The sequence below is a fragment of the Haliotis rufescens genome, unplaced genomic scaffold (assembly GCF_023055435.1).
Source record: "Haliotis rufescens isolate VD_foot unplaced genomic scaffold, xgHalRufe1.0.p SCAF_3, whole genome shotgun sequence".
Taxonomy (NCBI): domain Eukaryota; kingdom Metazoa; phylum Mollusca; class Gastropoda; order Lepetellida; family Haliotidae; genus Haliotis; species Haliotis rufescens.
In genome coordinates, this window is record NW_025964001.1 from 56583344 (window position 1) to 56597232 (window position 13889).

Genomic DNA, 13889 nt, shown 5'->3' on the forward strand with positions numbered 1-13889 from the left:
AGTGTGGAAAAACACTTTCCCTCGGTTTTGATAGACAGGGCATGCCCTGGGGGTCGGGAAAAACCAAGGGGGCTTCGCCTCGCCCCCTTGGTTTTTCCGGACCCCCAGGGCATGCTCTGTCTACCAAAACCTCGTAAGCTGTTTTCTCTAATACTTAATTGACAGTTATTGGGTTTGGAATATTCGGGGGTATTTTACGCACATAGGCAGCTTATTTGTAGCCCTGCAGTTAATTCATTTAAGGATTGACTGGGATTTTTTTTTGGTTCATTGAGGTATGAATCGAACAACTGATGTGCAAACTGTATGAATCCATCGTAAGCATATCACGTGTTCCAGTTATATACCGGTTGTTGTGGATGGAAAACCAACAACAGCCGCTAACCACATGAAACACACGCCTACATGTGTGGCGCTGTTTGAACATGATATTAATCGGGGAGAGAATGGGTTTCAATGCCATGACCAGTGGATCCTGAAACGGCTAAGGGACACGACTCCACATCCGTGTCCCGAATAGTAAACACGGTCTCAGTTAAATGGTACAAATGCAGTCGCTCAGACATGACACCGATTTATTCCTAAATTGTAGTGTATTTTAAGATAAAGTGCTGCGCATTATTTATTTAAGTATACCAGAAACGTAATTCGAAACAAAATAACACATAATACATGTGCAAATAATTCACAGGTGTAATTTCTCAGCTTGGGGGTACAATTTTTCAATAGTCGGTGAATAACATTTCCACCAAGAACTAAGATATATATGTGTGACAATGTCAGAAATACTAACTATCATTCGGAAAACTACGGAAGCCTTTTAGGGCCATTCGTTTTTTATATTTTTTTCGATACTAAGTTGAAATTTCAAGAAACTAAGTTGAAATTTCAAGATACAGAAGTTGAAATTTCAAGATAATAAGTTGAAATTTCAAGATAATAAGTTAACATCCTAAGATGTAAAAATACATGAATAAGTGAATAATCTTGAAATATCAAGATCTTAGGAAACTTTTTAGGGCCATTCGATACTATCTTGAAATGTCAAGACACTAAGTTGAAATTTCAAGAAACTAAGGTGAAATTTCAAGATCGTATTTTGAAATTTCAAGTTACTAAGTTGAAACTTGTAGATACTATCTTGAAATTTCAACTTAGGATCTTGAAATTTCAACTTCTATATCTTGAAATTTCAACTTAGTATCTTGAAATTTCAAGATAGTATCGAAATAAGCTATTTTTCAAGAATGTAATTAAACGTGACAGATAGTAATAGGTAATTTGAATTAGTTTCCGCCCATGGTCATGAACAGGGCTTCTTTATCCACAAATGTTTCGTAACAGAACAGCGCCCAAACGCAGCTTTTATATCTGGATATGAACCATTGAAGTTCAGATGTAATTTACGTTTAGTAATTTACGTTTGATAAGCATTTGAAAAAAAACCGTTTAGTAGTAAATGTAAACCCCCAAAACTATTTAAACACACGTGTTTGTACCACTGGCCATTGCATGACGCCTTATGATGTCATTGGAAACATCTGGAGGTTTGGCTCGTCCATGTTGTTCAGTAAAACGTAAATTACGAACTCTGTGACGTAGATTTCTCGTGATGGGATCTTCGTTTACTGTTATTTAGCTTTATAAAATCTGACAAATCCTTTTTTTTATTTTATGCTTAGAAGTGTCATCAATTTAAATAACCCGCCAGGTTAAATTAAAATATCGAGTTTTTATCATTTAAGTCTAATTCAAAGACATATCATTTATTGTTGGGAATCTATAAAAAAAAAACAACTTATTTTTAAATATATTTAATATAAATTGTGAATTGCATTTGTCAAATTAATCACTGGGTCAGTATACACTCAAATACAATACAATTGTTTTGGGAATTAATTAATTAATTTTTTAAACTAACAGTTTCAGAGTGACGTAAATTACACATTCAGTATGGAATAGATGAGTGTCAATAAGTTCAAGTAAACTGAACCAATGCAACAGTAATCGTTTGAAGGTGTTTTATATATGCTGCTACTTTAAATTAGACTGTTAATTGCAGACAATGTTGCTAAATTGTTTAGATTTGAAATTTACGTCACGGTCATATGTACTGTGCTACTGTTTGAACGACTGTCTAAATGTGGAACCAAGTATATTTTCATATTGCTAAGTTATATGACTTCCCAGTGACATTTATCACAATATTTTGATGTATGAAGACTTGCCGTCACGGGATCCGTAATGAGGCTTATGTTGTCCTCTGGTTTAATTTCTTGCATATGCAAATAAAGGAGAAAAACTATAAGTATAAAGTAGACAAAAGTCATAGTGCGGGAAATAGCTAATTTCCTTTTAGTATATAATATATGCTGCATTGTCCATCAGAGGATCTTTAGGAATTGCGATAGAATCTGTAATATTTAACCAGGTTTTTTTATGTAAGTTACACTGTAATATCAGGGTAGGTTACTTTGTATTACTGGAATATTGCTGAGTGCGGCGTATAACAATTTACAAACCAACCAACAAACCAACCAACCCACCGACCGACTCCGTAAATAGACGCTCATGAAGTCAATCACTGGATTGTCTGGTCCAGACTCGATTATTTACAGACCGCCGTCATACAGCTGGAATATTGCTGAGTGCGGCGTAAAACAACAAACCAACTCACCCACCGACCGACCGACTCCGTAGATCGACGCTCATGATGTCAATCACTGGATTGTCTGGTCCAGACTCGATTATTTACAGACCGCCGTCATACAGCTGGAATATTGCTGAGTGCGGCGTAAAACAACAAACCAACCCACCCGCCGACCGACCGACCGACTCCGTAGATCGACGCTCATGATGTCAATCACTGGATTGTCTGGTCCAGACTCGAATATTTACAGACCGCCGTCTTACAGCTGGAATATTGCTGAGTGCGGCGTAAAACAACAAACCAACCCACCCGCCGACCGACCGACCGACTCCGTAGATCGACGCTCATGATGTCAATCACTGGATTGTCTGGTCCAGACTCGATTATTTACAGACCGCCGTCTTACAGCTGGAATATTGCTGAGTGCGGCGTATAACAATTTACAAACCAACAAACCAACAAACCAACCAACCAACCAACCCACCGACCGACTCCGTAGATAGACGCTCATGATGTCAATCACTGGATTGTCTGGTCCAGACTCGATTTTTTACAGACCGCCGTCATACAGCTGGAATATTGCTCACTGCGGTGTTAAACCTCATAGAATGAAAGACAGACTCGGGACGTTTCAGTCACCTCTTGTAATAATGATGGGAGTAAGCTGATTGAGCGTAAACGTCGCATCGACATTGTTTCAGCCACATGGCGACTGACAAGGATTTTACGGATATTTCCCAGAAAGATCGGCAGGTAGCCCGGCTCAAACGTCTGTCCATGTTGAATTCTCTAGGAGCAAATTATGTAACCGATGTGTCACGGCAACGTAGCAATTTAACAGATTCACCGAGTTAAAATAATAAATCCGAGTGTTGATAATAGTTCTGTCGTTTGCTTTTAACACGACACGAATGTTGAGAATGTAAAACAGCAATGTACCTACTGACTTCCGTGAACAAGTAAGAGGCGACTTACGGGATCGGGTGGTCAGGCTCGCTGACTTGGTTGAAGCATGTCATCGGTCCCAATTGCGTGTATCGATGCTCCTGAAATCAATCACTGGATTGTCTGGTCCAGACTCGATTATTTACAGACCGCCGTCATATAGCTGGACTATTGCTTTAGTGTGACGTAAAACAAACAAACCAATCCGTGAACAACCGGTTCAGAATTGGTCTTCAGCAACCATGCATGCTTATCGTAAGAGGCGACTAACGGGATCGGATGATCAGGCTAGCAGACTTGGTTCATGCCAGTTAAACAACAAACTTACCGACTAATAATAACAACTAAAACAATTATAGAAAATATATATTATTATTCAAGTCAAGATTTACATAAGTGATGGTATATAACATGTGGATATACAATCTACATACATAACAAATGAAAAAAATCCATTGTGCGTGGGTAAAGAGGTATAATCCATGTTCGGTAAGAAGTGTCTTTATTGAGTGCGATTAATATCCATATACCGTATTCGACGTAATAAGCGCCCCGCTGTCAAAAGCGCCCACGGCGATATTTGCTAATGTATTGGCTAGTAAACAATCCCAATTAGCACCCCTTCCGATTGATCAATGTACACAAGTCATTTATTCGTGTATAATACGCACTCATGTGTTATATGCACCCTTAATTATGGGCAATTAAATTCTGGAAAATATATCTGTCGTGTATAATACGCACAGACTTTTCTTTTGTATCATTTCAGGCTGTCAGCATAAACCACGGAATTAACGATCTTTCAACCTTTTTTTTTCTCAACAAAATTATATTCCAATAACAGCCCCCTATTTCTAATTTTGAGAGCGCCCCGCGCGCTTATTACGTCGAATACGATCCGGGGTAGAATAGGTCTTCAGCAACCCGTTTGCCGTAAAAGGTGACTATGCTTGTCGTAAGAGGCGACTAACGGGATCGGGTGGTCAGGCACGCTGACTTGGGTGAAGCGTGTCATCGATCCCAATTGCGTGGATAGATGTTCATGATATCAATCACTGGGTTAGCCGGTCTAGACTCGATTATTTACAGACCGCCGCCATACAGCTGGAATATTGCTGACCATATTAACAAACCATATTATATGTACAGTATGGGTAGGAACAGTTTCTACCTTCTGTGCCCCTGGTGTGAGTACGTGGGTTTCTCAGTGCGTAACAATGTATAATACAAATGTGGAGAATGTATCTCAGATTCCTCTTAAATCAAACAAAGACTCACTTCAACAGATAAGGTTCGCTTTAGGTACAGTGCTAGTCTGGCTCACTCTCCCTGAAACATATTCCCAGTCCTTACTGTATTGCATTAGCCCTCAACAAAGTAAGTCTACATTTTCAAAAGGTTTCTCCCATCTTCCTGGTCTCCTTTTTAATTTAAATGGAGTTTTTTTGTTTCTTTCAAAATTATATGTTTCAGAGTCTAAGCGTTAGTCTAGTTCAGTGCCACAGTGACCTATGTCAGGGGGTGCTAACGGTCCCCAGCCATAAGCGTGTAGTAGTGTTGTTTTATTCCATGGATAGATATGCGTGTAGTAGTGTTGTTTCATTCCATGGGTAGATATGCGTGAAGTAGTGTTGTTTCATGCCATGGACAGATATGCGTGAAGTAGTGTTGTTTCATTCCATGGATAGATATGAGTGAAGTAGTGTTGTTTCATTCCATGGGTAGATATGCGTGAAGTAGTGTTGTTTCATTCCATGGATAGATATGCGTGAAGTGGTGTTGTTTCATTCCATGGACAGATATGCGTGAAGTAGTGTTGTTTCATGCCATGGATAGTTATGCGTGAAGTAGTGTTGTTTCATTCCATGGATAGATAGATATGCGTGAAGTAGTGTTGTTTCATTCCATGGGTAGATATGGTTGGTCCATCATTGTGCTGGGATACCTACATCAGAATGACATCGCCACACTGGTAGAATGTAGGTGGGGCTTTAGGGTTTTTGGTCATATACTGCGTCTGAAAAACACGAATACAGTAATCACTGTTTCTACAGGATCAATAAGTACACATACACTAAGTGAGTGACTGGAGGTAGAGTTAAACGACTACCAGGTTTGGGTGCTGTTTTACCAAGTCATGTTGTCGACAGTACGTCATAACGTTTATTTAAGAAATAAACGACGAGTTGGAGTTGTTTATCGTACAATAAAACACTGCAGGGAGATCAAACCACGAGGAGCACAGCCATAGCGTTCATCTGCGCTGTCCAGCTACGTCTATGGCGAACAATTCACAAGACACTTCCCTTTCAAAAATAACGTCGTCCAATATACGAGGTCATCAATTTACGAGGTCGTCAAGTTGCGAACGCATGTTCGAATCTCCAGAAATTACGTCATGATAGTAAAATGTTTTATCGTGAAATAAAACATTGGTTGTTTTTATGCGATTTATCGCGTAACTATCTTAGATACAAAGGTACAGATGTAAAATAAAACGTGAACCAAGGAGGACACTTACCTGAATAAAATAACCTTTACCGGTCCTGAAACGTTTAAACGAAAGTTATGTAATCAGTGGTGGATATATGGCATGATGCATACAATATTGTTATACTCAATCCAATGGCTTGTAGCGTGTACTTATTGTTAATATGCGATAACACAGTTTTCTTCATTGCATCTTTGTCATCAATAGAGTACAACTTACCAAGGCAATGTTATATTGTCGTTTGCCGATTTGTGAACGCGTTTGTAAACAGCCATGGCTGCAAATAATTTGGCACTATATTCTGAATGGGGCGGTTCACTCAGGCTTTGTATTCATACGTGTATTCTAAAGTTACCGTGGTGAATAGCAATACGTCATAAAATCGGATTATTTTAAAAATATTAGGAGTAATATATATATATCTCTCTCTCAACTGTTTATCAAGGTATACGTACATGCCCATCGGTATGGTGACATTCATGGAGTAGAGGGAAAGGGATGGCTGCCCCATGTCTGGTATCCTCACCAGCTCCTTCATGGTCGCCTGCCCCATGCCCAGCATGACGGAGAAGTAGCCCTGGAACACCACAGTGGCCATGTATAGTCTATAGTGGTCATGCAGTGGTCATTTAGTGGCTATAACGACAGTGGTCATGTAGTGGTCATTACGACAGTGGTCATGTTGTGGTCATGTCGTGGCTTTAACGACAGTGGCCATGTAGTGATCATGTAGTGGTCATGTAGTGGTCATTACGACAGTGGTCATGTAGTGGTCATTACGACAGTGGCCATGTAGTGGTCATTACTACAGTGGTCATTACGACAGCGGTCATGTAGTGGTCATTACGACAGTGGTCATGTAGTGGTCATTTCGACAGTGGTCATGTCGTGTTTATTACGACAGTGGTCATGTAGTGGTCATTACAACAGCAGTTATGTAGTGGTCATTACGACAGTGGTCATTACGACAGTGGTCATTACGACAGTGGTCATGTCGTGGTTATTACGACAGTGGTCATGTCGTGATCATTACGACAGTGGTCATTACGACAGTGGTCATGTCGTGGTCATTACGACAGTGGTCATGTCGTGATCATTACGACAGTGGTCATGTCTTGGTCATTACGACAGTGGTCATTACGACAGTGGTCATGTCGTGGTCATTACGACAGTGGTCATGTCGTGATCATTACGACAGTGGTCATTACGACAGTGGTCATTACGACAGAGGTCATGTAGTGGTCATTACGACAGTGGTCACGTAGTGGTCATTACAACAGTGGTCATGTCGTCGTCATTACAACAGTGGTTTAATATGGTCATTACAACAGTGGTCATGTCGTGGTCATTACGACAGTGGTCATGGAGTGGCCATTACGACAGTGGTCATGTCGTGGTTATTATGACAGTGGTCATTACGACAGTGGTCATTACGACAGTGGTCATGGAGTGGCCATTACGACAGTGGTCATGGAGTGGTCATTACGACGGTGGTCATGCAGTGGTCAATACAACAGTGGTTTAATATGGTCATTACGACAGTGGTCATGGAGTGGCCATTACGACAGTGGTCATGTCGTGGTTATTATGACAGTGGTCATTACGACAGTGGTCATTACGACAGTGGTCATGGAGTGGCCATTACGACAGTGGTCATGGAGTGGTCATTACGACGGTGGTCATGCAGTGGTCAATACGACATCAGAAAGTGGAGTCACGGAACAACCTAACAAAGGCACCGCATAAACGTCACGTATGCTCCACAAGTTGGAAAAACGAAAAATCATTGTGCTGTTGTGTTACCGAACTCCCGTGAAGTATCCCCCGTGTCAAACATGAGGAAGGTTTGATATTGTAATGGTTTTGTTTGTTTGTTGTTGCACATATAAAGATACAATGAGTGAGAATGGTTTTGCGCCGCTTTTCGCAATATTCCCGCAATATCATGGCAGGGGACACCAGAAATTTGCTTCATACATCGTACCCATGTTGGGAATCGAACCCGGGCCTTCCACATGACGAGCGAACGCTTTAACCACTAGGCTACCCGACCGCCCTATATGACGATAGAAGGGCATCTGATAACAATTATACTTACCGGTGTCGCCTTAACCCAGTGGTCGAGGTTTTTTTGAAAGGTCACTGTGAAGTTTTGGCCTCCACTAAAAGTAAATCGTTCCTTATCAGAAAACAAAGTATGAACAGACATGGGCTTGAAAAATGGTATGAGGTGAGGTGAAATGGGGTTTAACGTTGCGTCCAAGATTATTGCACTTATATAGCGACGTGCATGTACGTGTGTGTGTTTGTGTGGCTGCTTGTACTAGTCCGGACTGATGCCGATTTATAGTGCTAGCTCACTAGAGATACCATGCCGCAGTTTAACATTAATACCCCACTCAGACACAGTATACTGACACCGAGCCGACCAATCCTTGTTTTAGCCCCTTAACGACGAACGCCAGACAGGGTAACAACAAGTACCATCTTTTAACGTCTTTTGGTATGACGCGGTCGGGGATCGAACTCCGGACCTTCCGTTCTCCGGGCGGACGCTCTACCACTAGACCACGGAGGCGGTCTAAACAATGGTATGATAAGATATCGCACAAGTACCATAAATATCGCATTAAGCTTTTTTCTTGTAAACATAAGCAATATACTAATATATACAGATTTGCCATGGGTAGAGTATTGGTCTTCTGCATCCCGTGCTTGTCGCAAGTGGCGACTAACGGGATCGGGTGGTCAGGCTCGCTGACAAGGCGTCACCGGCATGTCACCATATCCCAACTGCATAGAATGAGATGATGCTCATGTCAGTCATTGCATTGTCTGGTCCAGACTCGATTATTTACAGACCACCGTCATATAGCTGTATTATTGCTGAGTGCGGCGTTAAACAACAAAGAGTATACAGATTTGTTCCCAGCAAGATGATAACACTGATACGCAGTACATATATTTAGAGGATATAATATGACTTCAGAAAAATGTTCTTAATGAAGAGTCGATTAAATGAGACAAACTCTTCGACTTTGTTGATCTTTTTTTCTCCATTTATTGACGATATCCCTTACGTGAGAGCAACCGCAGGCCCCGGGGCACGTCCGCCGCACGGTCCTTTCAACAACATGCAGTCATCAGCCCCTTTAACAAAGAAACAATACATCTATATTACAGTGTCCAGTGGCAGCACAGCGTCATGGCAAGGCTGGCAGATACCACACATGTCCAGTGCGCATACTGAATGAATACCGTTTTGTAGTGTAAGGAAACACAGGTACGGTAATTAACAAAATGTCAACAGGATTAAACAAACAGAATTTAGAATGAGTGAGTGAGTTGGGTTTAACGCCGCTTTTAACAGTATTCCAGTTATATCACGGCGTGTTAGCTTAATGTAGGAGGGAAGCCCGAAGTGATGCAGGTCTCAGACGTTTACCACTTCGGTGAAACCCACAAGCACGGGTATGGTGCTGACAAACCTAGAAACACAATTAGGGCGAACCAGGATTCGAGCCTACAATCATAGGTTTCTGGCGTGCCCAAGGGACGCAACTCTCCAACGACTGGATATGAGACTACTCCTGTATATTGAGAAATAATACTTTGCATGGCGTAAGTAATATATGCATATACCATTCAACATTTGACAGGGATAATGAAACGACATAATTTTATTAAACTACAGACGATATCTACTTATGTCAATTTTTAACGTCAAATAAAGAAGGAAATGTGACAAACCCATGACGATATATGCATATACCACTCAACATTTGAACGAGATAATCAACAACATGATTTTATTAAACTATAGACGATATCTACTTATGTCATTTTTTTACGTCAAATAAAGAAGGAATGTGACAAACCCATGACGATATATAATATTGTTCATATGACATCGTCTCCAAGCAGTCCGTTACATTCAGTTCCCACTTGAATCGACAAGTCTGGTAGGCCTATAGTCTGTCTTACAGTCCCTGATACAAATATATCCAATACAGCCCATGCGAGTCTATAATGTTTAGCAAGTCTAGATTACTGAAGTATCTGGGCTCCCTTTTATTATATTTTTATTAAGATAATTTAACAACTTTTTTTCTGTAAGATATGTTCATTTCAGAGACTAAATTATTCTGGAGTGTTCGGGCATTGAGGAAGTACCTTTACACTAGGGCTGGGACGGGTAACTCGGGGACTCGGGTCGGGTTGGTCCTGAGTAGGACCCGGGTACCCACAGGACTACCCGGACCCGTGGTTAGCCACGTATTATATTGTTTAATGACAAAAACTCACTATAGCTCAGTGGTTACACTACAAGTCGCTAATGTTCGCATTTCTTTCTGACGATGCACACATTCCTCTGTTCCTTGTATATGTTTGAGTAAAGATAAAGCTTCAGTCAACTTCAGTGAAAGCATGATCTGATTGTTTGATACATGTATCTAAATAGTTTTAGCCAGGGCTGCGGTAAAACAATTACCAATCAGACATTTTGTTCCTAACTCTTGAAACCTGCAGTGGGTACCCGGGTAGGGTCGGGTACCCGGGTAGCAAATTTGGACTCGTGCCAGCCCTACTATCCACGTGTGTAACTCACCCGCCTTGTTGATGCCCAGCATAGAGCCTCTCTGCGGGGGACTTATCATACATATGTGGGCAGTTGCCACCGCCACACAGACGAACAGATACAACACACACTTCGTCATGCCGGGACAGTGTAGGTAGAGAGGTGTACAAGCAGGTGACAAGACAGCCTTTATAGCGAGCGGTGTAACACGACTCGCCGTCACATGGCTCGGCTTTGTTTGTAAACCAAAACTGCCACCTTGTGGTCAAGAGCAGATAACTCGTATCACAACTTTATAGGCTAAGCTCACCTGGCTTACATCAATCAGGTCAGTCATATGATGCATAATGCTAATCCGAGTGGGCTAAATGTAGTTCAGGTCCAACAAGCTCACGTTCGGCCAAATTCGGAAAATAAACTATATGCCTCTAAATATTTCACTCTAAAAACGTGTGTGTTTAAACACAGAAATAAACACTGAAGCTGCAACACTTTATAGTGAGTGAGTGAGTATGGTTTTACGCCGCTTTCAGCAATATTCCAGCAATATGACGGCGGGGGACACCAGAAATAGGCTTCACACATTGTACCCATGGCGGGAATCGAACCCGGGTCTTCTGCGTGACGAGCGAACGCTTTAACCACTAGGCTACCCAACCGCCCCCAACACTTTATAGACACGTCCACGTGTATGTTTATAAACATACGTGTTTATGTAGATACGGGGCCGCTTAAAATTAAATGCACATTAAGACGTTTATAAATAACCACAAAAACATGTTTATACCCTTGCAACACTATATAGACACTTGTACATGTTCGATCCCTGACCGCGTCATACCAAAAGACGTTAAAAGATGGTACTTGTTGTTACCCTGTCAGGCGGTTTTAGGGGCTAAAACAAGGACTGGTCGGCTCGGAGTCAGTATACTGTGTCTTAGTGGTGTATTTATGTTAAACTGTGTCTGAGTGGGGTATTCATGTTAAACTGCGGCATGGCATCTCAGTAGGCTAGCACTAAAAATCGGCATCAGTCCGGACTAGTACAAGCAGCCACACACACACATACACGCGCATGCACGTCGCTATATAAGTGCAATAATCGCGACGTTAAACCCCATTTCACCTCACCTCACCTTGTACATGTTTATGTAAGAATACATGTTCAATGATAAACACTAATGACTGAGTCAGTAAGACTAGGGTGAGTCCAGGGTGAGACCGTTTTGTTCCTTTAGGTCCACTGTAGGCGTCTCCCACCACAAACTGCTGCGCATGCGTATATATGTCTGGGTAGCTCTGATCAAATACTGCCGCATCCAAGATAGATGCAGCTTGGCAAGCTATCTTCGTCCTGTCGCCCACAATGAAGGCTGTCGTGAAACTTTTGTCGTCCTTATTGACGACTATGATGAGGCGTGGCGAGGTGAATTCCTTGGATTTAAAAAATGCTTCTTTGACAGAAGCCACACCATCCACCTGAAAGTTAAACATTAAATATAAAAGGCAGAGTTTTGATAAAATTGTAAACACGCCTGCATTTAAAAAAGAAATGATATCTTCAAATAAGGATGCAAGTCAGTTGGTCATTTTCATATAGCATAATGTAAAATAATTAGACTGTTAGGGGTCACAGGATACTTAAACCACAGGTGGAAAAAATCCTTATGACCCCAGATCACGTTATTATTCAGCATACTGTTTGAGGGATTGAGAGACGAACCTTATGGACACTAATGATTGACTTGGTCTTCTTAGATCGTCCTTTTCCAACTGCCACAGACTTTTCCATGCCCACCAGTAAGTCTATTTCTGGCTATAGGGATCGATGACATGTATCAACCGAGTCAGCAACCGACCTGACCTATTCTACCCCGGATCTTCACGGGCCGAAGTAAAGAAGGAGTGTTTAACTTCAAACCTCATACACCATTGATACCTTCCTGGTCCAAATATTAAGATCTGATCTGGAATATGACATATGTAGTGCACCTTAGGTCTGAACCTGGACTTAGGGTACTCTTGTTTGAACAGTGAATGGTGTTCAACGATAAGGATACGCGAATCTGCAACTGTTTTCAACCGTTATGACTAGCATAACAATTTGAAACAGCTTTAGAAGCAATTTCCAGTTTAGATCCGCTTGGGGAATCTTTGGTCGAGGATCTAGAGGCAAAATGCTAGAAAGGATCAACATGGCTGATGAAGTTTGTTTGATCATAAAATCTACAATGACGTGTTGTTTTTGGATTGGTTCAGTTTTGTTTATTTCCAGAAAACTGTATGGAAAAGATGCTAATTTGTTATTCAACCAATGTTAACTGAACCAATGCTTTGTTTCCATGCAGTAATGGAGGAAAAGGGCCATCTCATATGGTACAACCCCTTCATGTAACACATGCATTGGATCATGTACGATATAACGAATAATGTCACAATGCGCCAAACCGCATAAAGGGCTCTTAAAATTGATACCCCAAATTTTACTCCAGTACTGGCGAGTACCTTTCGCTAGCGTTGCGTCAGAGTGAACGTTACATTTACGAAGATGATCGTCATGACTGCGCAAACGTAAATCTAAACTTTTAAATATTTTCTGCATGGCCCCTTGTGTGACAAAACATGTTCTGAAGGTTTTTAAGCGTAAGCAACGCCTTCCTTGAAGCCGCCCAGCCAGTTTGCACCAAGCGTATCAGCGGGTACCATTACAGTGCTCCTTCAATTGTACAATTCTGGCCCTGAATTTTCAGCTAAATGCCATCTGAAGCCAACCTGTTATCACAATCTAGAAAATCGCGTAGCAGTTTCGTGGTTTCACGCCGCTTTGCATGGATTGTTTTAGCTATGCCAACAAAATATATTGAAGTAAGTCTTGAACGATGTTCTGAAGGTATGTTACCAAGTGTGAAATAAAACATGGTAACTTTGTGTTTCTTGACATGAGTGCCAAGGGGATTTGCAATTTCTAAATCGTAAGAATTCAGAATGATTTGCAATGCTTCTTTGTTTCTGCAAAATATAGGATGGTTTCTCTAATGGCTACCATCGCAGATATCCCTCATAACTGTAGCATGTGAAACATGACTAGTTTTAAGGAAATGGCGAACTCGTGAAATCTGCAAAAGGCGTTCTATTGATTTGAGGAAAGGTATTATGACACCAAAATCCTAAATTTCTTTGACACACCCTCTTTTGTTGACTAATCGTTTCCCTAAATGAACTGT

General features: G+C 41.2%; 1 protein-coding gene across 1 annotated transcript; it reads right to left on the reverse strand.

Annotated features, from left to right (window-relative positions):
* Window positions 1-5236: 5236 nt before the first annotated feature.
* LOC124148730 lies at window positions 5237-10919 on the reverse strand. Its single transcript, XM_048403106.1, has 7 exons — window positions 10696-10919; window positions 9167-9236; window positions 8185-8248; window positions 6542-6663; window positions 6117-6141; window positions 5506-5612; window positions 5237-5353 (listed from the first exon to the last, which is right to left on the reverse strand). The coding sequence occupies exons 1-6, from the start codon at window positions 10802-10804 to the stop codon at window positions 5541-5543; spliced, it is 462 nt and encodes a 153-aa protein (XP_048259063.1). The 5' UTR covers window positions 10805-10919; the 3' UTR covers window positions 5237-5353; window positions 5506-5540.
* Window positions 10920-13889: the final 2970 nt, after the last annotated feature.